Source organism: Nelumbo nucifera, chromosome 6 (assembly GCF_055504915.1).
Source record: "Nelumbo nucifera cultivar China Antique chromosome 6, China Antique-T2T, whole genome shotgun sequence".
In the NCBI taxonomy this organism is placed as follows: Eukaryota; Viridiplantae; Streptophyta; class Magnoliopsida; order Proteales; family Nelumbonaceae; genus Nelumbo; species Nelumbo nucifera.
Genome location: NC_142654.1, coordinates 7495939 through 7523393, shown reverse-complemented (window position 1 = coordinate 7523393; position 27455 = coordinate 7495939). Strand labels below are relative to the sequence as shown.

General features: G+C 40.6%; 1 protein-coding gene across 1 annotated transcript in view; it reads left to right on the top strand.

Moving 5' to 3' along the window:
- The first annotated feature begins 4390 nt into the window (after positions 1–4390).
- LOC104604633 (phosphoadenosine phosphosulfate (PAPS) reductase family protein) overlaps positions 4391–27455 on the top strand; it is a 50787-nt gene continuing 27722 nt past the window's right edge. The window contains exons 1-8 of the mRNA XM_088889668.1: positions 4391–4623; positions 4744–4857; positions 22008–22053; positions 22143–22312; positions 22414–22531; positions 22707–22789; positions 22956–23015; positions 23208–23465. Of these exons, the coding sequence (XP_088745794.1) occupies positions 4757–4857; positions 22008–22053; positions 22143–22312; positions 22414–22531; positions 22707–22789; positions 22956–23015; positions 23208–23465 (836 nt within the window). The 5' untranslated portion in view covers positions 4391–4623; positions 4744–4756. The remainder of the gene's footprint in view (positions 4624–4743; positions 4858–22007; positions 22054–22142; positions 22313–22413; positions 22532–22706; positions 22790–22955; positions 23016–23207; positions 23466–27455) is intronic.

Genomic DNA, 27455 nt, shown 5'->3' with positions numbered 1-27455 from the left:
CCAAGACAACAAAATTATTTTAGTTGAAACATTTTGTCTAGGTAACATGTCAGAACCAATTTGAGTGTCCAATTCAATTACAAGGTAAAAACATTGATATATTGATATAAACTACAAGTCATAGGATTTGAAACCAGGTCTTTAGGTTGAAAGAGAAATAAATGATTTAATTTAGCATCATTTACTAAAACATCCCCTATAGTTTTATAATTTTACTAAAACATCCCCTATAATTTGCAATCAATTTACTTGATCAACCTTTAAATGAAAGTGGAAAGTGATAGTTTTTGCATTAGCATTCATTCAAATAAATTTAATCAAAGAAACTAAAAACAAAAATGCCATTTTCATTCCTACTAAAACATAGATAACCACTCTATTTTTATCTATTTGGTCAATTTTATTTTCTACACAAAAAAAAAGTGTTAAGGGTACTTTTGGAGTAAACAACCATGGATCCATACCCTTAAACATTTTGCACTCAATTTAGGGGTACTTTTGGAATAAACAACTATAGGTTCATGCCCTTAAACATTTTCCACTTAGTTTAGGTGATCACGTTACTATTTTCATATGGCAAAACAAATAGTTCATAATGAAAGGTCGATTAAGTAATTAGGTTACAAAATATAAGGGGTATTTTAGTAAAATGAAAACTATATGGTGGATTTAAGTAATCTATGAAACTATAGAGGGTGTTTTAGTAAATGATGGATTTTTTAACAACACTTAAAGGGTGTTTTAGTAAAATGAAAATTATAGGATATGTTTAAGTAAATTTGTAAAACTATAGGGGTGTTTTAATAAATGACGGATTTTTTAACAACACTTAAATTATTATCATAATCATTTGAAATTGACACATGCATACTTTTATTAGTATTTTCAAAATAAATCACATTAAATACCACGTCAACATAATTTTACCATTAGAACATTACAGTACAATGAACACTTGTGATCAAGGTTTTTAAGTAAATCTTGGGTCGAATGGTCCAATCATTTGAATAGAACGGATGGCCCATTCTAACAAAAAAAATAGCCAAAACCGTTGGAGGGTTTGAACGACCAAGTCAGTAGTTTATTGATCAAATCAATGATTTTTAGCGAAATAACGGTTTTAAGGTAAAACGGAACCAGTCATCATTTTCTGGTCCAACCGTCTGGTCCAGTATGGCTTTGAAAGCCATGCTTGTGATTTTGTCTCACTTATTAGTGGAAGACAACAATATAAAAATAATGTTAACATCCTAACCAAACACCACTTAAGTGACCAGAGAAAATGCATGGTGAAATAAGTAGAGAAAGGAAATCTGGGAATAGTATTGATTAAAAATGACAAGAAAACTCGTGATTGCTAATAAGAAAGAAGACTATCGAGGTGAAGTATATTATTCTACCCTCTTTAAAGGGGAAAAACTTTGGCTGTTGAGGGCCAACAGCTTTTCTTTTTTTTTTTTTTTTTTTTCTGCGTCATGGGGCTACACAACAAGGGGTAGCCCATCCCTTTTCCCTTAACCACCCCAACCCCTGGTGGCAGCGGGATTTGATCCTAGGCCTCTATTCCGATGAATCAGAGAACCTACCAACTGAGCCGCCGGGCCAATAGCTTTTCTTGTTGAGATAGTTTTTGGGCTGGGCATATTACCATGAGAGTGGGCAAATTAGTAATTGCCTTCTAATTTATTTTGAGTAAAAACAAAAGCGTGTCCTTAAATTGGTGAACTGCCGTGAATATGTCCAACCCAGAAACTCTCTCAACAGGAAAGGCTATTGGCCCCCAACAGCCAAAGTAAACCCGTCTAAAAGCTCCTGCCACGAGGGATGTTAGTAATAATTACTAATTAGTAATTCTGCCTTGACCCCACCCAATCAGCTTGGGCTTTGATCCTAAAACAGATTTTGGTTAAAATTGATCCATGCAGAATCGTTAACATTAAGTCTGCATTTGGTTTCAGTGCAATTTTATTTGAATTAGTATAAATGCAAGGGAGTACAAATGAAAAGAATGCAAATTCTAGTTTAAGTTTGTATTGGGTTTTATTCTATTTTGCTTAAGGTCTTATTTTATTTTCTTTTTACTATAATCAAATAAAACAAGGTAAATTTTGAAATAAAAATAAATCAGAATTTGCACTGCCATAGGTTTGCATTGCAACCAAACACATCCTAAGGATTCGTTTGATTCATAGGAATAGGGGTTTAAAACCAGAATTGGAATGTTCCATGTGAATTCCAACTATTTGTCTGAGCAAAATCAGAATCTGATTCTTTTTTTTTTCTCTTGTGGAATGACCATTCCCTTTGCCTCCCTTGAGAATGAGAATCTCATTCTAGTTAATTACGATCTCAATTATAATTCTCACCTGAACCAAACAGATGGGGATAAACCATTTCAATTCCAATTCCAAGGGATTTCAATTTCAATTTCAACTATGAACCAAACAAATAAAAATCATTCTAAAATTAATAACATAGATATTGTTAATGGTACGAGTTTAAGTCAGGTTCAATGATCCCATTTCACTTAGTTAGATTGAGTTGAGACAAACCACACCAAATATGATCCATTCTTACAAGCTGCTCATTCGTATGATTCAATCTAAATGTGTATGATTATACATAAATACATATATACATATATGTATGTATATAAATTTATATAAAATTGTTCTTAATGTTTTTTTTTTCTAAAATATATAGGAAGAACAGTTGAGTTGTGAGCGCATCGCCGAAAAGAAAAAGAATCTATGAGAATTGTATGTATGTATGCATGTATATCTATATAAATATATTAAGTTGAAATGTATAAATAAGAAGGTATGAGGATGAGGTAAATGGAATATAACAGTATTTTTTGCCCCTTTTTTTCATTGAAATTACAAGAATGCCACTCTCTATCAACTCTCTCTCTTTTTCTTTTTTTTTTCTTTCAAAATACAAGAATGCCACTCTCTCTCTCTCTCTCCTTATAAATATAAGAATGCCACTCTCTCTCCAATTGAGGGAGACCTCTAGCTCAACATCTTGGCTGCTAGGGGACCTGCAATCAAAGGTAGTCGAGTTCAAGCCGAACCGAGCTTGAACTTCTGAGCTGAATCTCAAGTCTCTAATTTGAATCAAGCTTAAGCTAGACGACACCTCGGCCATTGAGGGAGACCTTGGCTTGACACCTCAGTCATTGAGGGAGACCTCGGCTCGGCACCTTGACAACTAAGGGAAACTTCAACTCAACACCTTGTCAACTAAGGGAGATCTTAGCTCGACACCTCGTCTGCTAGAAAAACCTCAGCTCAATACTTCAACAACTGAGGAAGACCTTGATTTGGCACCTCGGCAATTGAGGGAGACCTCGGCTTGGCACCTTGACTGCTTGAGAGACCTACAATTAAAGGTAACTAAGCTCAAACTTCCAAGCTTTTGACTCGAGCCGAGCTCAAGCCTCTAATTCGAATCAAGCTCAAGCTTGATAGTTTATGAGCGAGCCCCTACAACACAGGGCCCCCTTCGCTAGTATATATTTAATTGAAAAATCAAAAGCAAGACTGTTTCAAGAATATCTAGATCAGCCCTGAACCAAATGAGATGAAAGGCTGGTGGAGACAAAGACGGTCTTGGTTCATGGAAATCCTAACTCCTAAGGCTTAGTTTGGAAGGAATACAATTAGAAATATGTACAATATAAATACAAGGTTTTACACTCTACGTATGTGTATTTGTGCACCTTCTAAAACTGAGCTTAACGAATTTGTTACTATTCATAATTTGCATTTTTTTATTTTGTTAATGGTGTGATTTTATTATTGGTTAATGGTGTGGAGCCAAGTGTATGTCTTTGAAAGTTCAGGGTTATTGATAGTTGCACTTGACAGGCTCCAAAGTTGTAGTTTTCCCAATTTTATATTTGGAGAAGTATGGATTTGTCCAATGCAAATTTCTAATTTATACTGCAGAGCTATAAATATTCAAAAGGACCACAACCCACATTTTATGCACCAACACCCCCAATGAATTGGCATCAATTTTGAGCCTGCACCTACCCCAACAGTACTTTGAACCTACAAATTCTGACCCTGGGCTGATCGGTCATTCTCCCTTTCATATTCGCTTGCAATCTGGATTTCGAACCGAATACAAATCCGATAAGATCCAATTCGAATCCGAATATATAAACGAATCAAATTTGGATCCATCTTATATCCGATTCGATTCGACCCGTTAGAAATTTTAAGTAAAATTCTGTTTGAGGAAAGGGTTTTCTGGTAAATTTATCAGTCGTTAATCAAATTTGGATCCATCTTATATCCAATTCGATTCGATCCGTTAGCAATTTAAGTAAATTCTGTTTGAGGAAAGGTTTTTCTGGTAAATTTGTCAGTCGTTTTGATTTGGAGTATTTGCTGGGAAAGCTTGTTCTAGTCGCACTCTCAGAGATAAACAATCTGTGGCGTCTAAAGAAAAATCTCTCTCACGTACAATAAGAATCTTGAATTCTTTTATTCTGACTTGAAAAGAAGCACGAAGAACGAAGGAATACAAGGAAGACGGAGAAAGGAAAATTCCCACATTTCCAACCTTCGGAGGCTTCTGTTCGAAGCACAGAAAGAGCAGAGCCATCAAAAGGTGCAAATTTTCAAATGTTGAATCTCCTATAATTCTTCTTGTAACCCATATGATTTGATCCAATTTGATATTCATTTTAATCTGTTTGGCGTTCTTTACTCATTCGATTTTCTTTTGCAGGGAGGAAATACATATGGAGATCGACAAGGCAATTAGAGAAAGTAACGATACAAGGTTGAAGACCAAGTACAACAACGCAGTCTACGTTATACAGAGAGCTTTCGCTTTATACTCGTAAGCTCTTATCCCCTCCTTCCAATGTTGTCACGTGTTTTCTGAGTTCGATTTTTTGAATTCAGATTTTTCAGCAAGACAACAACCTTTTTTTTTTTTTTTCTAATTCAAGAATAGACTTGGTTATTCTTGTCCGTTTTCTTCTTTTTCGTTATAAAGTTGGGTGTGTTGATTGAATCTTACGAGTTTCTGTAACGGGTTTTCTTTTTTACTCTTCATTATGTCTGGTTTATGAGTTTATAACTAGATCAATGCGTAGACGAATGAAGAGATTTGTATGGTTAAATAGTTGGGATATGTCTTTTTTGATTATGATATTGATTGTTTGTGACAAGTATCATTTTACTTTAGTTGTTTTATTTATGGAAGAAGTGGTTGGCAACTATAAGGAAATTCTAAAAGACATTTTACTCTGATGAACTAAGGCTGTTGTGAGAGAATATAGTGATTAAAATTCCAGAATGACTAACCCAGAGGAAACTTTGAAGAATTTGCTTTGATGATACAATTGAAAATTTGAAATGAACATTCTATCAAATTGTTCTAAGAACATGCTACACCCTAACAAGATGTACTGATAAGTGGGAAACACCAACCAAACAACAAGACATAAAAGGCTTCTGTTGCATGGAGAGAGTTAAAGGAAACTGTGGTTTTCCAGAAAATGTTGGACCAGTACCTCCTCATTTTACTTTTGTCTTCTTTTTCTCCTTTCTTTTTCAGAAGAGATCAACAGGTAGGTTAATCTAAACCTCTGCCTATTCTCAATCAAGTCAAGATTGAGATGCTTTTTAGTTGGTGTCGTCCAGAAGTTAATCATTATCATGGCATACAGAAATCATACACTGATTGGGATATGGTGTCACCTGACACAATTGAGAATTTCTTCCTTGGTATGGAGCTGCAATATGGTATTTTTTCATATTCTTTAGAACTATGATAATTAACATTGAGAGGAAAGCAGAGAAAAGTAGGGGTTTACATAGACAAAGTCAAGGGCAAGAAGTGCAACTGCATCCACAAAAGGGTAAAACATCCCAAACTTATACCAGAGAAATCTAAGTTGTCTTGAAGGGTTTGCTGGCAATATGACAACACAATTATGTATCCTCACATTTGGACCATGTAAAGAGCAGGGGTTTTGACATGGCTAATTATGTGTGGTTGTCAAGGAGAAAATGTGTTGCATCTCTTAAGTAGTTGCTTTGCTGCAAATTTTGTTCGGAGATTGTTAGTGTTCAACCGAACTGAGAAGAGAGAGAAAGGAGAAAAGTGTCTAACTGAGAAGACAAAGAGTCTAACCCAGTCGACCATATATTTAGACTTGGTAAATAAGTGTACAAGGACAAAAATACCCCTGTCTAGACAGAAGGCATATAACTCATACATTACTGATATGGAAAAGACTGAAACCCTATTTAGTCAACTCTAACACTCCCCCTCAAGCTGGAGAATATATATCATATAATCCTAGCTTGTTACATATGTAGCTCATTCTTCTTGAATTCAACCCTTTTGTGAACAGATTTGCCCATTGATCACTTGTTCTCACATGCTCTGTCCTATCACACCATTGATGACCTTTTCCCTTACAAAGTGACAATCTACCTCTTGAAAGCTGAAATGTTGCAGTCGAAGTAGTAGAAGAGAGAAGGAGACCAAGAGGTGCTGAGAATGTCGAACTGAATAACCCAGTCGACAGTACTATTATTTATATTATATTATAGTACAATGTTACAGGAAATGTCTGGAATGCCCTCGATTAGTGATGGGACACCCAGACTACTTAAAACAACAAATAAACTTAGGCCCATTAACATAGGCCCAGTACATAACAACTTAAACACAAATACAGACTAATAAGAACACTTATCAGCCGAACCATCAATACATAAAACCCCTCAACCTAACACTCCCCCTCAAGCTAAGTGATGAAGGAAGATTTGGCCCGACCTCGTAACCACTCAACACGTGGCAAAGGCAACAGCTCGGCACAACAGCACGCCCAAGGCGCGAGCTCCGAAGGGAGGAACCAGCGGTCCGAACTCCCTACAAGGAGCCCGAACTCCCTACAGGGAGCCCGGGCTCTCCCTTAGGCCCCAAGCCTTACGAAACAACCCGAACTGGCCCGGCCCATGGCAATTCGGGCCACACCCCTATCCGAACTCAAGACTTAACCTCGCACACCACTCCAGCACTTCGCCTCCAGGACGCCAAACTAAACAAACCGCACCGTACCTGACACCGAAGGAGTCCGTATCCAGGGGCGGCGCACTTGACTGACTTGGGATCTGACGCTTGACAGCCGCACTTCAAACGGCCACCTGCCACCACCACCTGCCACCGCCATCTCTAGTTACAGAGACGGCTCCGACAAAGAGAGCAGTGGCGGTTCTGCCCCAGCAAAGGTGATGACACCCGAACTGGCAAAAGCACAGAAGTAATCATACCTGACCTGACAGAAGCTTAGGAGTGAGTGCACGAAGTGGTTATAAAAGGCTCTCTACCCCCCAAGAACAAGGTATGTGAACTTTGCGCCATCTGGTTTTATCTTGCTTTTGAGGAAATACTAACTTGAGCTTCGGAGCATACTCACCGGGTTCTTCCCCGGAGGTTACTCTCTTTCCCTTCGTTTTAGGCACCTTCTGCTCTAGCCCGAGGCAAGATCTTTGACAGCTAGGACCCGCCGGATTGCGCACCATCACTAAGCATGGATGTCAATCATGTTTAGCTTGCCAAGAAAGTCCACGAATTTTGCTGCCACCAACCCTTTAGTCAGTACATCTGCAATTTGCATCTCAGATGGAGTATAAGGAATGCAGAGTTCTCCCGAGACTATTCTCTCTCTAACAAAATGTCGATCAATCTCAATATGTTTTGTCCTGTCATATTGCACAGGGTTATTTGCAATGTTGATGGCCGCCTTGTTGTCACAATACAGTTTGAGAGGACCCTCAACTTTAATGCCAAGCTCATTTAGAAGAGTCCTGAGCCATAGGAGTTCAGCAACCCCGTGAGCCATAGCTCGATATTCAGCTTCCGCACTTGATCTAGCAACAACATTCTGCTTCTTACTGCGCCATGTAACCAGGTTCCCTTCCACAAATGTACAATAACCTGAAGTTGATTTTCTGTCCCCAACAGAACGACCCAATCTCCATCAGTATAAGCTTCAATTTCAATTTTATTGTTTTTTTTCTGAATAGAATTCCCTTTCCTGGGCAAGCCTTCAAGTACCTGAGAATCCTTTCAACTGCTTTCATATAAGGGATCTTTGGAGAGTGCATGAATTGACTGACAACATGCACCGCATAAGCAATATCTGGTCGAGTGAGAGATAAATATATCAGCTTCCCTACCAATTTTTGGTATTGTTAGTAAACCCTAGCAGATTCTAGGTTGAAGTAGAGAAGAAGAAAGAAAAGAGAAAGAAGAAGAAGAAGAAGAAGAAGAAGAAGAAGAAGATGGGACCCACTTGTATTTATTCAAAAACATAGAGTTACAGGAAAGACTATTTTGTCCCTCATAGAAGATGGGACACATAACTTAAGCTCAGATACAATAAACCTTTCACTCTCAAGCAAATAATCCAGAATGACCAAAATACCCCTGACTCGAGCATTCTAACACTCCCCCTCAAGCTGGAGAGTATATATCATATAGTCCCAGCTTGTTACAAATGTAATCTATTCTTCCCCGAGACAATCCCTTTGTGAGGAGATCTGCCCACTGATTTCCTGAGCTCACATGAGATGTGGTTATCACCCCACTTATCACTCTCTCTTACAAAGTGACAATCAACCTCAATATGCTTAGTTCTCTTATGAAAGACGGGATTGGAAGAGATGTGAACAGCAGCTTGGTTATCACAGTATAGTTTCATGGGTTTGTCAATTGAGAATCCCATCTCTTGAAGCAAGTTCTTCAGCCATACTAGCTCACATGTGGTATGGGCCATAGCCCTGTACTCTGCTTCTGCACTACTTCTTGCCACCACTGTTTGTTTATTGCTCTTCCAAGTTACAAGATTGCCACCGAGGAAGGTACAATACCCTGTAGTTGATCTCCTGTCTGATATAGAACCAGCCCAGTCAACATCTGTGTACCCTACTATCTCAAGAGTTCCTCCACTTTGGTATAACAAACCACGATCTGGAGCACCTTTTAGGTACCTAACAATTCTCAGAACAACTTTCCAGTGAGGAACCCGAGGATGTTGCATAAACTGGCTCACCACACTCACAACAAATGATATATCTGGTCGGGTAATGGTCAGGTAGTTTAATTTGCCCACCAACCTTCTGTATCTTCCAGGATCATCAAACTCTTCACCCGCATCAACACTCAGCTTGGCATTGAGTTCCATAGGAGTCTCTGTTGGTTTAGCACCTAACAACCCTGTTTCTTCAAGTAGATCAAGAACATATTTTCTCTGACATAGGTTGATCCCATTTGACCTCGCAACCTCTATTCCTAGGAAATATTTCAGCTTCCCTAGATCTTTCGTACTGAAGTGATCCTGTAAGAATTTCTTCAACTTGTTGATTCCATTGCTATCGCTTCCAGTTATGACAATATCATCCACGTACACGACTAGCAAGATTTTCCCATCCTTTGAGTTATAGCTAAACACAGAATGATCAACCTGACATTGTTTCATCCCAAAGGCTTTCATCACTTCACTGAACCTGCCAAACCAAGCACGTGGAGATTGTTTCAGTCCATAAATTGCCTTTTTGAGCCTACACACTTTGCCAGACTCCCCCTGAGCAACAAACCCTGGTGGTTGCTCCATATACACCTCCTCAACTAGATCACCATGCAGGAAGGCATTTTTGATATCAAGTTGTACAAGAGGCCAATCATACATAGCAGCTAATGAAATCAGCACCCGAACTGAACCAATCTTAGCCATAGGAGAAAATGTCTCCATATAGTCCACATCATACATTTGAGAATAACCCTTGGCCACCAACCTCGCTTTCAATCGCTCCACACTGCCATCAGGAAGATACTTCACTGTGTAGACCCATTTACACCCAACTGTGTGCTTACCGGAAGGAAGAGCGGTGAGTTCCCATGTGTGATTATGTTGTAGAGCAGAGAGTTATTCTTCCATGGCTTGCCGCCACCTTGGGGAGGCAAGAACTTCCTGGACAGTCTTGGGAATGGGAACATATGAGAGTAATGATATAAATTTGCAATGAGAAGCAAAAAGGTGAGCAGTAGAAATATAGTGTGAAATGGGGTGAGAAGTACAAGTACGTTTACCTTTTCGCAGAGCAATAGGAAGATCAGGATCTGAAGGAGGAGTAGTAGCAGGATCTGTCGACAGGGGCTGAAGTGGAGGAGGGCCCGATGCACTTCTGCGGGTATACACTTGAGTGATTGGCGGCTTCTCAGTAGTAACAGGCATAGGATGTGCATCTGCAGTAGAAACAGGAGCTACTGGAAGGATGTCCACAACAGGTACAGGAAGGGGAACCACAGAGGGAGAGGAAGAGACCCCAGCATCTGAGAAGAACGGAACTGACTCAAAGAAGGTGACATCAGAGCACACAAACGATTTATGGGATTTTGGGTTATAACACTTATACCCTTTCTGAGTCCTTAAGTAGCCAAGAAAGATACACTTAGTAGCTCGAGCATCTAGCTTGTCTAACCCAGGCCCCAAGTGTTGAACAAAACAAACACAGCCAAAGATTCTTGGGGTAAGAGGAAATGGAGATAAAGTGGGAAACAACACGGAGAAAGGGGATTGACTTCCAAGGATTGACATGGGCATCCGATTGATCAGAAAACAGGATGTGAGAACAACATCACTCCAAAAATGTTTTGGGACATTCATATTAATCATCAAGGATCGAGCAGTTTCAAGAAGATGTCGATTTTTTCGTTCAGCTACACCGTTCTGTTATGGGGTGTAGGCACAAGAAGTTTGATGAATGATCCCATGATGTTCTAGGTATTGCTGAAATGGTGAGGAGTTGTATTCTTTGGCATTATCGGAGCGAAGAATTTTAATATGAACACCAAATTGAGTGCGTATTTCAGCATAAAATTTTTGAAAAATACGGAACAACTCACTACGATCTTTCATAAGATAAATCCATGTCATCCTTGAAAAGTCATCAACAAAGATTACAAAATACTTATACCCATTGTATGACACCACTTTAATTGGACCCCATACATCGGAATGAACTAAAGAGAAAGGACTTGAGACACGACTATCAACTCTTGGACTAAATGAGACTCTATGATGTTTACCCAATTGACATGACTCACAATCTAATGATGAAAGATGACTCAAGGAAGGAACCAGTAACTTCAAGGCCTTGAGAGAAGGATGACCAAATCTGCAGTGCCATTGAAGAGGAGTAAGAAATGACTAAAAAGCTACTGGAGGACCACCACCATCAAGGTAATATAATCCACCTGCTTCATGCCCTCCACCAATCTTCCTCCCCGTCTTGAGATCCTGAAACACACAAGAAGAAGGGTAGAAGGTTACAGAACAATTAAGAGATTTGGTTAATCTGCTGACAGACATAAGGTTAAAAGGAAACTTAGGAACATATAAAATAGATGATAAAGGCAAGGAGGAGAGATTAACATCACCAACACCACAGATATGAGATTTAGAACCATTAGCAAGTGTAACTGTTTGAGGTGTGGAGGAGTGGGAAAGGGAAGAAAATACATCATGAGTCCCAGACATATGGTTCGAGGCCCCGGAGTCAATGATCCAGTGTGAGTCTTTGGAAGCTAAGCAAGCCATACCTGAATGGGCAAGTGAGTGGTGTTATGCTAAGATGTTTGAATGAACTGCTCATATACTGCACGCGGTACACTCACCATTTCCTTCTCAGAAGCACAAGTAGATGTGGAGGGGATTGGATCAGTTTGCTGACTTTCAGTAATTGTGTCACTACCCTTAGTCCTAGCATGGTTAGCCCAAGTGTTGGGTGCACCACGCAAATCATAGCAGAAATTAACTGTGTGCCCCTCTAAACCACAATGTGTACACTTTCTCTGAGTATTACTCCTTCCTCTTCCCCGACCTCCCCCTGAGTCTCGACCTCTAGTCTGACCACTAGCCCTGCTAAACATGTGACCACCACGGTTGCTTGGGAGTCCACTCCTGACACCACCACTTCTATTTCCACGACCACCCCCTTTAGTCACTACCAAACCAGATCTGTCAGAGAGAGAAGAATGTTCTACCGACTCAATGGATTTCCTCTTAAGACGAGCAAAAACTTCTTCAAGTGAGGGAAGAAAAGATCCTCCCAATATTTGTGCTCTGATAGGCTCATACTCAGCCTTCAACCCCACAAGAAACCTTGTCACATCAAGCTGCTCACGTTGCTGTTGTTGAATCTGAACATCTGATGTTAGAGGATGATACACATTGAGCTCATTACGAATGTTCCTCAAACTTGCATAGTACTCTTCTAAGCTTTGACTCCCTTGCTTCAAATTGAAATACTCTTGGTACAACTGATACACCCTAGTTGTATTGTCTTGTCCAGAGTACAACTTCTTAGCATGGTCCCAGATTTCCTTAGCTGTATCTAGGAACATGAAGTTCACACTAATCTTTGGTTCCATGCTGTTCCAGAGCCATGTCATTATCTATGCATCTACTTGTTCCCAGTCACTGAACCCAGGGGAATCAGAGGGAGGTTTCTCCTCTCTTACATGTTTTACCTTCCTCTTGGCCTTCAAGAACACCTCCACAGATTTTTCCCATGGTACATAATTCTCACCATTCAACTTGATGGATGTCATTTGAACACTTAGATAGTCTGGAGAAAGCATGACACCTGTTTTGTTATCATTCCCATTTTCAAATGAAGCCATCTTAATTATTTCACCTTCAAATATACAACACAACCTCACACTCTTTCACAAGACTTATCTCACTTATAACACCACCAATTCCAGCTTCTTTAAATACACATTACACACCACACACTAAGGCTGAAATCACTCAATCTTCACATCAAACACCTGGGCTGCACACTGCAGAACCATTCACCATCAATACACTGAGACTGAAATCACTCAGTCCTCACATCAAACACTTGGGCTGCACACTGCAGAACTGATTACACACAAGGTATAGGAGATCGCTTTTAAATATTTTGAAACATAGATACACCAATCACCACGACACAACCACCACCAATCTACTGCTGTTGTGAACTTTAGCAGTCGACAACTCTTCTTTCAACATACATACGAAGAGAAATGCAGAGGAACACGACTGAGATGCATATCAGTCACACTGAGCACCACTACAACCAACTTTTGAAACAAAAAGAAACATTCACAGTCCCTTACTTGGACAAACAATAGTAGTGTTCATACCTGTCCACATTCAGCCCTCTTCGATACTGAATAGAGGGTTTAGTATACCACTCCAACGACCACCACAGCAACGACCGGAGGCTTCCTCACCTCCAGGCCCACAAAACGACAATTCCTTTTCAGCCCCTTATCGAACCTCTACTCAGGTCACTCGAAAAGGAAGATGATGACTGTGAAAGTTGGCGGCGAACCCAGAAAGAGAACAACAACAAGAAAGAAATGAGGATACGACCTTACAGCTCTGATACCATGTTAGTAAACCCTAGCAGATTCTAGGTTGAAGTAGAGAAGAAGAAAGAAAAGAAGAAGAAGAAGAAGAAGAAGAAGAAGAAGAAGAAGAAGAAGAAGAAGAAGAAGAAGAAGAAGAAAGAAAGGTTCGGCCAGACTAGAAGAGAGTCAAAATCTCCCTCCCCCAGCTGACCCACTTGTATTTATTCAAAAACATAGAGTTACAGGAAAAACCATTTTGTCCCTCATAGAAGATGGGACACATAACTTAAACTCAGATACAATAGACCTTTCACTCTCAAGCAGATAGTCTAGAATGACCAAAATACCCCTGACTCGAGCATTCTAACAGGTATCTCTCTCTATCACAGTAGTCCTCCCCTACTGATTCCTGTAGGCCATGATTCTGTTCTATTGGAGTATCTGTTGGTTTACACCCTATCATGCCTGTCTCCTCTAGGAGGTCAAGAACATACTTCCGCTGACATATGTAGATCCCCTCTCTTGACCTAGCAACTTCAATCCCGAGAAAATATCTCAAATGGCCCAAGTCTTTGATCTCAAATTCAAAGGCTAAAAACTTTTTCAGTCTTTTGATCTCTTCCAAGTCATTCCCAGTAATCACCATATCATCCACATAAACAATGAGTGCTGTAAGTTTGCTATGCTGCTTCCTTATGAATAAGGTATGGTCTGCACCACTCTGAGTGTACCCAACTTTCTTCATGGCCCCATAAAGCCTCTCAAACCATGCACGAGGAGACTGCTTTAAACCATATAATGCTTTCCTCAGTTTACACATCTTTCTATCAAAGTCATAGCCTGGTGGAGGTTCCATAAATACCTCTTCATGAAGGTCACCATTTAGGAAGGCATTCTTCACATCCAGCTGATGAAGTTCCCATGAAAAAATTGCTGCTAATGACAATAGAACCCAAATTGTGTTGAGCTTTGCTACTGGGGCAAAGGTTTCTTTTTAGTCAATCCCTTCTTTCTGAGTAAACCCCTTTGCCACAAGCTTGGCCTTGTACCTTTCAATGGACCCGTCCTCCCTATGCTTTACAGTAAACACCCACTTGCACCCAACAGTGCTCTTCCCCTCTGGCAGATCCACTAATTCCTAAGTTCTTGCTTTCATTAGGGCTTTCATTTCTTCATTCATAGCTTCTTTCCACCTTGGATCAGACACGGCTTCTGAGTACCTAGAAGGAACATGAACAGAGGAAAGAGTAGATACAAAGGAGTGATAGGCTGGAGATAAATGTGAGTAAGAAACAAAATCAGCAATGGGATGCAGAGTGGTACAAGAACGGATAGGCTTACGGAGAGCAATAGGAAGATCCAAATCAGAAGTATGAGTGTTGGAATTACCTTGGATTGTAGAGATAGATTGATCTGAGTCTAACTGGTTGCTATCATGAGTTTGAGGGCCCTTTTTCCTTCTGTTGTAGGTGATTCGTATCTCTTTCTGTTGCCTACTGGAGCCCTTAGGGACATCTACAGTATCAGGAGAGGTAACCGGCATAGTGGGAGCCTCACTAGGTTGACCCGGGATGCCACAACTAGGAGTAGAAGAAGAGGATGGAAGGCCCGAGGCAGATAGGGGAACAAAAAAGGAGGGAGAATGAGAATCCTCTTCTATCCCACTAGTCTCCCCCTGAAGAGGATTCTGAGAAGACTGAAAATAGGGTTGAGACTCAAAAAAGACCACATCTCTGGTGACATACTTTCTCTTGGAGACAGGATCATAACACTTGTAACCCTTTTGCGTAGGAGAATACCCCAAAAATATTCCTTTCGTAGCCCGAGGATCCAGCTTGGTCTTCTTTGGATCCTTCACATGTATGGAACATATACAGCCAAAGACTCGTGGAGGAAGAGGAAAGTCTGGAAGAGTAGGACACAGAACAGAGAAAGGGGTTTTCATACCCAACACCTTAGATGGCATCCGATTTATCAGATATGATGCAGTAAGTACAGCTTGCGACCAGTATTGCTTGGGAACCTTGCGCTGGAATAGTAAGGCTCGAGCTGTCTCCAATAGATGTCTATTCTTGTGCTCAACAACCCCGTTCTGCTGAGGGGTATAAGCACAGGATGATTGATGTAACATGCCAGCATCTTCTATGAATAAGTTCAAGGATTTTTCAAAATATTCAATAGCATTATTTGACCGGAATTGCTTAATCTTCTTATCAAATTGTGTTTCAATCATTTTGCAAAATGCCATAGTTATCCGTGGCACTTCATCTCATTTTTTTAACAGGTAGATCCATGTGCATCGAGAGTAGTGGTCAATAAAACTGATAAAGTAACGAAAGCCATCAATAAAAACAATAGGTGAAGGGCCCCAAACATCAGAATGAACAAAATCAAAAGGAGCTCGAATTTCATTACTGGAAATTGGATAAATAGTTCTACATTGTTTTGACTTTTGACATACTTCATAGACTAAACTCTGACTTGAAATGCCATTAAACAATTCGGGAAACAACATTTCTAATGAAGAGAAAGGTAAATGACCTAGCCTAGCATGCCACAGATGCAACCTAGCTATTGACTCCACACTCTCCGGACTACTAGCAGCAAATGCTTGTAAGGCTGAACGAATGTCTGCATCAAAATAGTAGAGGCCTCCATACTCATGACCACTCCCAATCGTTCTCGTCAATCTGTCTTGAAAGACACAATGAGTAGGAAAAAAGGTTATACTACAGTTCAAATTTTTGGTAAGTTTTGAAACAGACAAAAGATTTGAGGTGAGACTGGGAACATGTAGGACTGATTTAAGAGAGAGGTCCTTGCTTAGGTCAACCATCCCTTTTCCAGAGATGGTGGAGAAAGACTCGTTAGCAACTCTCATCTTATCCTGACCAGACAACAATTGATATGAAGAGAATAAGGAGGACATATGTGCCATGTGGTCAGTTGCACCGGAATCAATAACCCAAGAAGTAGAGTCAATAGAACTAGTTGCACTAAAGGCAGAGACTATACCTGATCTGGCAAGAGAAGAGGAAGCAAAAGAATTACTCCTTAGACGGGCTAAAGCCCGGCTAAGGACCTCTACCTCACTAGCAGTGAAGCCCAAGGCACCGGCTCCAGAGGAATCAACAACCTGCCCCATGGGAGAAGAAGTCACTGTTGGTCTACTCTGTGAGTTGTCACCATTGTTACTAGTGACAAGGTTCCCACTTGCTGCATGACCCTTCTGTTGCTTCTTGTCCTTTCTCAATGCAGCTGGCTTCGGGTGTGGATACAAGACCCAACACTTTTCTTTCACATGTCTCTCACCCCCACAATGAGTGCACTTAAGATGCTTCTTTTCTGGATGTCTGTTTCCCTTAGTAGAAATCAGGGCTGAATGATCTCCAAGTTGTTCAACTAGTTGAATCTGAGAGTCAATTTGCATCTCCTTTCTCCTCACTTCTTCATTCCTTACCAGATAATAAACATGGTGTAACTCGGGCAGTTCATCTCTTCCTAGAATTTGTGACCTTATGCCCTCATACACTGGGTCCAGGCCAGCCAAGAACTTAAAGGCTCTACTCTCTTCAACCTGTTTATCATGTCTCTCCTTGTCCCTGGCATTTTCCCAGTCCAAAATCAAGTGATGGTCAAGTTCTTCCCAAAGTGCTTCCAGAGTTGCAAAGTATGTTGCAACAGTCATATCCCCTTGCCTTAAGGTAGCAATGTCTTGATTCAATCTGTAGATTCTAGCATTATTTTTCCTCTGTCCATAGGTTTTAGACACTTTTTCCCAAATCTTGGCTGCTGTGGGAAAGTGTTGAACAGTCCTGGCAACTCGTGGAGTCATAGAGGCAAGCAACCAGGACATAACTGTGGCATTCTCCTTGCGCCACACTGCATACTCCGTACTGCCAACTTCAGGTTCCTTCTTATTCCCATCTAAGTAGCCTGTGAGATCACGGGAAGTAATAAAAAGCATTGCAGAAACTGACCACTCCCTGAAGTTGTATTCATCCAGCAGCACACTTGTAATCTGCAAGCTGTGCAGATTCGGGTTTTCCAGGTTTGAAGACCTCCCACCAGGTCTGTTATCTCTAGAAGAGACCTCTCCTAATACTGAAGACATCTTGGCTGCAGACTCTGTGTAGACAACACTGTTGAGACTAGCCGAAGTGATAACAGTGCTGAAAAGAGACTAGTTGCAGTATTGAAGAAGGTTCTGATAGCCCAAAACACTGTTTCAGACTTGCCGAGACTGACACAGCTCTGAAGTAGTTCAGTAACAGCAGCAAATTGGGTGTACTGTGAGCTGGAAACCGACCTGAAACTGAGAGCTCACACCACTGCACTATGCAGACTTCTCTTGGGCTTCGATTACTGCAACTGTAGAGAGTGTTCCTCCCCCTACGGCCAATACTAGGACTGCAGAAATCAGTCCTCAAACTAGGTCTGTCCTATACAGACCTCTCTTAGCAGCCGAATAGCTACTAACTACTAGAAACAGTCTAGTAGGACATCAACTTCTAGGTCTTCTTCCCTTGCGCCCTACAACCAAGGGAAACCCTAGGTTCAAACCTTGTAGTGTTCTCTTGCAACCCTAGGGTTTCACCACAGCAACCAAGATAAAACAAAGAAAGAAAGACAACAAGAGAGAAGAGATGGTGTCGGCTGCAACCAGGAAAGTGCTCAATGCTCTGATACCATGAAAGCTGAAATGTTGCAGTCGAAGTAGTAGAAGAGAGAAGGAGACCAAGAGGTGCTGAGAATGTCGAACTGAATAACCCAGTCGACAGTACTATTATTTATATTAGATTATAGTACAATGTTACAGGAAATGTCTGGAATGCCCCCGATTAGTGATGGGACACTCAGATTACTTAAAATAGCAAATAAACCTAGGCCCATTAACACAGGCCCAGTACATAACAACTTAAACACAAATACAGACTAATAAGAACACTTATCAGCCGAACCATCAATACATAAAACCCCTCAACCTAACATCTATGTGTTTAGTTCTCTCATGGAAAACTGGGTTGGATGAGATGTTGATTGCAGCCTGATTGTCACAGTATAGCTTCATGGGTTTGCTTATTGAGAACCCGATTTCCTGCAATAGATTCTTCAACCACACTAGTTCACATGCAGTGTGTGCCACAACCCTGTATTCTACTTCTACACTGCTCCTTGCTACCACAATCTGCTTCTTGCTCTTCCAAGTCACAAGATTTCCTCCAAGAAAGGTGCAATAACCTGTAGTGGATCTTCTGTTTGATACAGATCCAGCCCAGTCTGCGTCGGTGTATTCAACTATTTCAAGATCACCTCCTGGCTTGTACAGTAACCCACGACCTGGAGCCCCCTTCAAATACCGCACAATCCTAAGAACTGCATCCCAGTAAGGTACCTGAGGACTCTACATAAACTGGCTTACCACGCTGATAGCAAATGAGATATTAGGCCTAGTGATAGTTGGATAATTCAGTTTTCCCACTAGCCTTCTATACCTTCCAGGGTTATCAAACAATTCACCTGTGTCACTTCCCAACTTCACATTCAGTTCAATGGGAGTTTTTGCTGGTTTAGCACCTAGCAACCCTGTTTCTTCCAACAGGTTGAGTACATATTTCCGCTAACAGAGGTTTATGCCTTGCTTTGATCTAGCAACTTCTATACCCAGGAAATACTTCAACTTCCCAAGATATTTTGTCTGAAAGTGATCTTGTAGGAAAGTCTTCAATCTATCAATCCCAACTCTATCACTGCCAATTATGACTATGTCATCCACATAAACTACCAACAAGATCTTCCCGACCATAGAGTCATAGCTAAATACTGAATGATCAACTTGACATTGTCTCATTCCAAACTCCTTCACCACCTCACTAAATTTTCCAAACCAAGCACGGGGAGACTGTTTGAGCCCATAAATCACCTTCTTGAGTTTACACACCTTACCATCCTCCCCCTGAGCAACAAACCCTGGTGGTTGCTCCATGTACACCTCCTCTAGAAGATCCCCATGGAGAAAGGCATTTTTAATATCAAGCTGAGATAGAGGCCAATCATGCATGACAGCTAAGGAAATCAACACACATACGGAGCCAATCTTTACAATTGGAGAAAAGGTTTCGACATAGACACATATGGAGCCAATCTAGACATGAACCAGCAGCCCCAAGAGAGTTTTTTTTTTTTTTTCTTTTTCAAAGTGATCTTCTTTCATGGTAATAGGGAATCAAAATTTTTCTGGAGCACAATTTCTTTTGTGATTTGTTGGGGAATCTGGAGAAAAAGAAATAGAAGATGTTTTGAATACAAAGGCAGAGATACACGAAGGCATGTTGCAAAGGGATGTTTGGGGCCTAATTTAGTTCAAACTTGTGGTCATTACTTGAAGTAAATTTGACTAGTTCTATATAACATTGTGAGATAAGTTGTTATTTATGTAATGTAATGATATCATATATAATGGTGCTCAGATAGGTCTTAGCTGAAATTGATATAATTACTTTTTATATCAATAAAAATTTCCTTGTGTCTTCGTTATAAAAGACAATTATGTCAAAATGGGAAAACGTTTAGCAAATAAGCAGGTCTATCTTGCCAAGAAGGTTTGGTCTTGCAGGTTATTTTGCTCAAAGAGCTTGGTTGGGATGCTGGTTTGCCAAGACTTTGGTATGCTTAATTGCGGTTTGCGGCTGATGGTTGGGATGCTGGTGTGCTGGATAGGGTTACAAGAGCTTCTCCTTGGAAGTCTATCCATGCTATCTTGCCTTTGTTCCTCAACCATATCGGGTATAACCCTTGCTCCGGTAATTCTATCAAATTCTGGGAGCATGTTTGGTTGGGTAACACCTCCCTTAAAAGGTTATTCCCTTCCGTTTATGCAATCTCTAATCGAAGGGATGGACCTGTTGCTTCCTTTATATTTCCTTTCAGTTCCACCTTCGGTTTTGTGTGGGACCTTGGCCTTAGAAGAGGTCTCTGTGATTGTGAGGTTGACAGGGCATTGGAGTTGATTCAAAACCTTGATGGTGTTTATTTAGATCTCTCTCACAATGATTGTTGGGTTGGACTCTTTCCCCATTGGGCACCTTCACTTGCTCTTCTTTCTTTCTATTGTTATTAAGTTCAATTGATAATGGGGACCAGCCTTTTTCAGTGAGAGAGGTCTGGGGTGAGCTTGCTCCACATAAGATTGGGGGTTTCTACTAGGAATTATTTTGGGATAGAATTAGTACATGTGATCTTCTACAAGGAAAAGACCTAATCGCTGCTTGTCCCCTCACTGGTGTATCCTTTGTAAGGCTAATGGAGAGTCTAATCATTACTTATTAATATCCTGTTACCTTACACTTTCAATTTGGGAATGGTCTTTTTCCTTGTTTGAGTCGAGGTGTGTCTCCCTACCAAATGTTCAAAGGCTGTTTGACCCTACCTTTGTTAGTTGGCAAAAGAAGAGGGGAAAAACCTTATGGAGATGTTTAAGGGCTGCAGTTTGGGAAGAGAGAAATCAAAGGCTATTTGAAGGCAAAGAAAGAAGTATGGATGTCCTAATTGAAGTCATTACAGTTAGGGTGATCCATTGGGTGAAAACTTTAAAACTTTTTGATGGAATTCCTGCAATAGATTTGAGGAGGAAGTGGCTGATTCTGAGCAATTGAAAGAGTTAGTTGTGCCTACTTGGTCTCCCCCTACTAATGGGTTCATCAAGCTGAATTTTGATGGTAGCAGTGAAGGAAATCCCAAACCTTCAGGTATTGGAGGTGTTTTTAGGGATGAGGATGGAAAAATTGTGGCTCTTTTCTTTGCTCCCGTTGGCGTTGGGGATTCATTAAGAGAGGAAATCTTTGTTGTGGTGGAAGGAGCTAAGAGAGCCAGAGAGCTTAACCTTACTAAGGTGTTAATTGAAGGAGATTCTAAGATGGTTATTGGCTGGCTTCAAAAGGAAGAGAGGGGATGGTGGGCTTACATGAACGAGAAAAGGAAATTTAGACACTTGGCACAAGGAATGGATGTCAAGATTCCTCTTCAACCTTGGCCCCAAAACCATTCCATCTGTTCAAAATAGTCTGTCTTTTATGGACAATTTCATATTAACAGTACAAAGTGTGGATTGCTATTATTAATTGGACAAAAATCCAAGACAAAGTTGGGTATGAGACTGGTATGAACTTCTGGAATGAATATGTGATTAATTCACAGGGTTATCTATATGATGGATGGTCCAGATCATCCACAGGATCCTTCTACGTGGTGGAAAACCTAATAAGGAAATCCTTTTCATGTGCATTTACATGTTTTCCACAAATCCTATTCTGCCATTGTACTCTATTTAGAGTTCCGATAGTGATGCTAAATCAACACATTGTTAGTGTTCTTCATTAATGCATAAGAAGCTAATGATGAGCAACCTATTTGTTTTTGCTTTTGACTCGAGGCCCTTTTTTATACAAGTAGAATTGCATTACTCAAAGGAGGGAGAGATTCCCCCAAAAGAGAGTTATTTAGCCTCATGCATTAAAGACTATTTTGTTTTTTGCTTGCAAGCACTGAAATATTTTTATTGACAGGTTTGAGGAGGTTGCTTTCAGCTTCAATGGAGGGAAAGACTCAACTGTAATAATTTATACATGTTTTCTAACTTCACATTTTCAGTAGAAAGAAAGTCTGCTGCATAAATATTTATGTGTACACTGCCTCTGCAGGTTTTGCTCCATCTGCTTAGGGCTGGCTATTTCTTGCACAGACAGAAGCTCAGTTCTTCTCATGGGAGCCCAACAGACTGTGAAATGAAGTGTCCTATACGAACTATCTATTTTGAGAGCCCTTCTGCTTTCCCTGAAATAAACTCTTTCACTTATGAAACAGCCACTATGCAAGTGCAGCTTTTAATTTGGTTTACAACATATTTCTTGAATCTGTAAACTGTTCCTTTGTCAATAGAGATTAATTTTTGGATTTTTACCTTTGGAGCAGATATGAGTTGCAAATGGAAATTATTAGACTTGATTTCAAGTCTGGTTTGGAGGCTCTGCTGAGAGAAAAGCCAATCAGAGCAATTTTTCTTGGTACCAGAATTGGTGATCCTAATGCGGTATGCTAGTACATTTGTAATGCTTGTCACAGGGTACCACTTCCCTTGTGTCAGATAAAATGCTTTTTTTTTTGCTTCTCTATTATCCTGTGGAAGTCTTCTTAAATCATAACTACCATTAGAAGTGTAATGGTACACATTGTCACAATTTATATTTGTTTACTTTCTATTGCAGGTTGGCCAAGAACAATTCTCTCCTAGCTCTCCTGGATGGCCTCCTTTCATGAGAGTGAACCCTATACTGGATTGGTCATACAGGTCTATAACAAATTATAAGTTATAAGTTGTATACGTGCATACACATCAACAAACACTGATACACAGTAATATGCATGTACATTTATGGTAGTTGAGTATAGTAAGTGGATGTGTTTCTACTTTCTGTATGCAACTGAAAGTTCTGACTTAATTATGTCTGACACAGGGATGTATGGGCCTTTCTTCTAACCTGCAAGGTCCAGTACTGCAGTCTGTATGATCAAGGGTAAAATTTCCCCTTTCTGATTGACTGAAGAGTATCTTAGGTCCTCTGAACTTTCAAGGGCAAGGAAGTGCAAAATACATCATATTAAGTTTTCTCTTTGATGCAGTTTAAAATTCCCTTCTTGAACCATTGGTTTGCTGATAACATCTTCAATATTTTCTTTTTTGAATCTAATGTTCTGGTTTTTTACAGTTATACTTCCATTGGGAGCATACATGACACACGTCCGAATGCATTGTTGTCAATTAGTGATTCCTCTGGTGGCAATGAGAACTTCAGACCGGCATACCTACTTTCAGATGGAAGATTAGAAAGAGCTGGTCGGGCAAAAAAAAGTACTCCTATGGTTTATGGAAATTTACCTGTCATAAGCAATGGTGTGAAGAGTGAAGACTCACACCTAAGCAGCACCCTCACAGCCTCGGTCATTGCTGTAGGTGATGAGATTTTGTAAGTACCTCATTTTTATTCTATAGGTTTTGTTGGGATGGTTTAATGTTTATTGTTCTCTGTTTTTCTTGTAATTGCTTAATCTTTTTGTCTTCACTACTTTGCAGTATACCAATAACAAATGTATAACCATCCAGGACTTTCATTTATGCTTATATATAGGAACTAGTGATGTATGTTTCTGTAGGTTTTGATTGGTGCTTGATGTATGTTTCTGTAGTTTTGTTTGGTTGTTTTCTTGAGGTTTCTTAGGGGGTTGGGGCTGATGTTGGTAATGAAGCTTCTGTCTTTTTCTCTCAGGTGATTTCTGGTCACCTTCCTTTATATTCTCTTTTTCTTTTATTATATAAAAAAGGCATTTGTGCGAGCTTAATTTAAGTTATCTACCAACTGAAAAGGATGCTTATTGTGGATTGGAAGAAGTCATTGACTATAGGGGAGAATGATGGAGAAAGGATTTGTGGAGAAAACAAAATGGAACATAGCTTAGCCTGAAGATAAGGGAACAGAAGATGGCTACGGTGCTTGTTGAAGGAACTAAGATGATTGACTGGCTGAAAGAGTTCCTCTCTGATGCAGAAACTAAAGGGAAGCAGAGTAGATGGAAAGAAAATTTTCTCAGAGATGGGTATAAGGTATGTAATGGAAAGCAAGAGGAATGTAAAGAGATCCTTCATATCTCTTTCTGAATTTTTTGCTAAAGGAAGGAAGCAAATGGTCTGTTTTCCTGAAGGAAAAAACAGTCAAGGGTGGAAAGGAGTGGCTAATATTTGATCAAACTTCCTAGACAGAAAGATAATGGAAAAAACATAGATGATGGAAAAGGGGAGTGGCCAGAGTTTGTATACTAGCATTCGTAACCTGCCTGTGGAAGAGGAACCAAAAAAGGAGTTCCTTGCATTGGCACATAGCAGTAGTAATCCCTCCCTGGTAGCAGATAGGACAGGGCATTGGGACAACATGCTAGTCTTAGAAGCTGAGAAGAGGGTACTAGACTGGAGGAAAGTTGCAGAACTCCTGAAGGTTAAGCTGTGCTTAGAGAAGACCTTTATTTTAACTCCATTTGATCATGAGAAGGCAATGCTGGACCCTCTTGAAAATCAGGTAAATGTTGAAGCTTTATGTATTCAGGACATTCTGGGAACCTTTTCAATCTTTAAATGGTCTCCATTCTCCAACTCCAAGTTCTTTTCAATTGAAGATAATGTGATTTTTTGGTTAGTTGGGTTGCCATTCCATCTGTGGAATCAGGAGATTGCAAACTCAATTGCTCTGCTGTGTGGTGCTCGCCTAGATGGTGTTTTCTGGGGAGATCTACGTAGCGCCGCTCTTCTTCTGAGTGGAGTAAAACCAGAAGAAATACCGAGGAAGGTGATCATTGGAGTGGGAGGATTATTACTACCGGTGTGGTTAGCAACCTCCATTGAAGCTGCCTTGTGGAGGGAGGAGACAGGAGGAAGACGAAAGGGTTGAAGGTATGGTGCTACGTGTCTGTCTGGGGATGGACAAACAAAAGCAGATGGAAACTTTCACCAAAATGGAAAGACAGCTTTTAAGCAGCCCGAAGGTTCTAGGTCGGGAGAGAGACCGGATCTGCTCCTCACACCCGACACCTCACAGGCGCCTCACACGCACATCCTATCATGCATTGGGAACATCTCCTGTACTTATTAGTTATTATTCACGGGAGATGTTCCCAATGCACGGTGGATGTGCCTGTGAGGCGCCCATTTGTGAGGAGCAGATCCTGCTTCGTTAGGAGAATGGTATAAGACGTGAGCAACAACGCAAGGGTGTGACATCCAATAGAACATTCATTCAGTCATTAGCTTCTGGCACCAAACTGAACAATTTGAACGGATTAAATAAGTCAAACATTGTAAGGAAAGGTCTGGTTTTAAATGCATTTGAACCACAAATAGGTAGCTGCTGAAGATCACATGTCAGCTGTATCCAAGAATGATGGGCCTTTAAAGTTGAAGTCGGCCTTGGGGCTTGACAGGCCCAACACTGTTTTAAATGGGCCAGAACCAATTGTTCCAAGTCTTAAGTCGGCACGTGGTGACTTAAAAAGGCACGTGATTGAGGGAACCTCTCAGGTAGACGGGAAACAAGGTCTACCATCTTCTACCTCGAGCTCCTCCAGTCGGTCGAATGACCCTGTTCAAGTGAACAGTTTGTTACAATGGCTTCCTTCAAAGAAACTGGTTCAGCTATCACCAGATCATTGTAATCCGAGATGTGTTAAGTGCAGCGAGATAGATAACCTGGAACTGGAAATACTAACTGATGATGAAGAGTGCTCTGATTCGGATGTTGAAGAAACTCTCAGTCTGGGAAGTATAGATCTACAAAACCTGAAAGATATCTTTGAGGAGGAAAGTTTGAACACTGAGTTGTTGTTTCCAGAAGAGGTGCTGGATCAATGTGGCCTCGGCATCAAGGAACAGGTGTTTAAGGTAAATCCCAACAGTGGTGAAGAAAATTTCTCCCCTTTAGAACTTGTGTTGCATAAAGTTAAGATGAATTTAGAAGCTCTTGCTAAGGTCCGGCAGAACTCACCTCATCTAATAAAAGAGCCCACTCCACTAAACCGGCCTATGCAGGTTATCAGGCCAGAGGAATGTGAATAAACTTTGACACCTAACACAGGGATAACTTCTGCTGCAGGGGGTGAAAAAGTTTTGGTTGAAACTAGTCCACTTCCACAATGGAATTAGGAACAAGGAAAGGTCTTGGACTCGACACTTGCAGATGACATCCCACTTCGAACCCCACTTCACTCACTTCCATTAGGTTCAGGTAAGCCTGTCGGTCCTGTCCATTTGTTTTCAGTTACTAATCTGGGTTCTCTGCCTGTAACAGATGTCCCGACATCACAACCAGAACAAGCGGGTGGTAGAAGGAGAGTGTTGGGGTAGAAGTTGGGGAGGGGGTTTCTTTAGAAAAAAAGAGACAGGAGGAGGAATTGGAAAGGATTTGGGATCAGATTTGTACTTTGTTGGAGGAATACAAACAGAAAGAGGAACTGAAGGAGGTAACCTCAAAAATTTCAAACCGGATGCAAGTATCAATAAAATGGAGCAGAAGACAGGAAATAAAGAGCTTTCTAGGAAGTCTGTGGACAATAAGGGTAGGAAAAAGACGAAAAGATCTCAAGTAAAGAGACTAATTTTAGTCATCAAAGGGAATATTGAGTTCAGTGGTAGAGGGGAGAGGAAGAAAGCCCCTAATTGATGGGAATTTAGTGTCCTTAAGGGCTTAAAGGGTAGGAAAAAGAAGAAAGATCTGAAGTAGAGAGACTAATTTCAGTCATCGAAGGGAATATTGAGTTCAGCAGTAGAGGGGAGAGCACGAAAGCCCCTAATTGATGGGAAGTTAGTGTCCTTAAGGGCTTAAAGTGATATGGTTCTATGAAGCTCATCAGTTGGAATGTAAGAGGGTTTGTAAGTGCTAGAAAAAGGAGATTAATTAAGGAGTTGCTTAGAAGAGAAAGACCTGATATTGTGATGCTACAGGAGACCAAACTAGCAGAACTAGATAGAAGGTGGATTAGAGGGTTTTGGAGAGCAAGAGGAGTGAATTGGTGTTCAGCTCCTTCATGGGGAGCATCAGGGGGAATATTAACTCTATGGAGGGAGGATGTTGTAGAGCCAATAGAGGAACTGATAGGTAATTTTTCCATATCCCTAAAATTCAGGATGGTGGAAGATGGTTTCACATGGGTGCTAACAAATGTGTACAGACCAAATAATCATAGAGAGAGGAATGAGTTATGGGAGGAGCTTTATGGCATCCAAGGCCTATGGGAAGGCCCCTGATGTCTAGGGGGGACTTTAATGTAATAAGATTTACAACAGAGTCAAATAATCCTAGACAGGCCATTACCAATGTTTTAAAACGCGGAGGCGTGATGCGAGGCGTTCCACTACCTAGAGGCGTGAGGCATAATTCAGAATGCAAGAGGTGTAAGCCTTCTTAAGAGGAGGG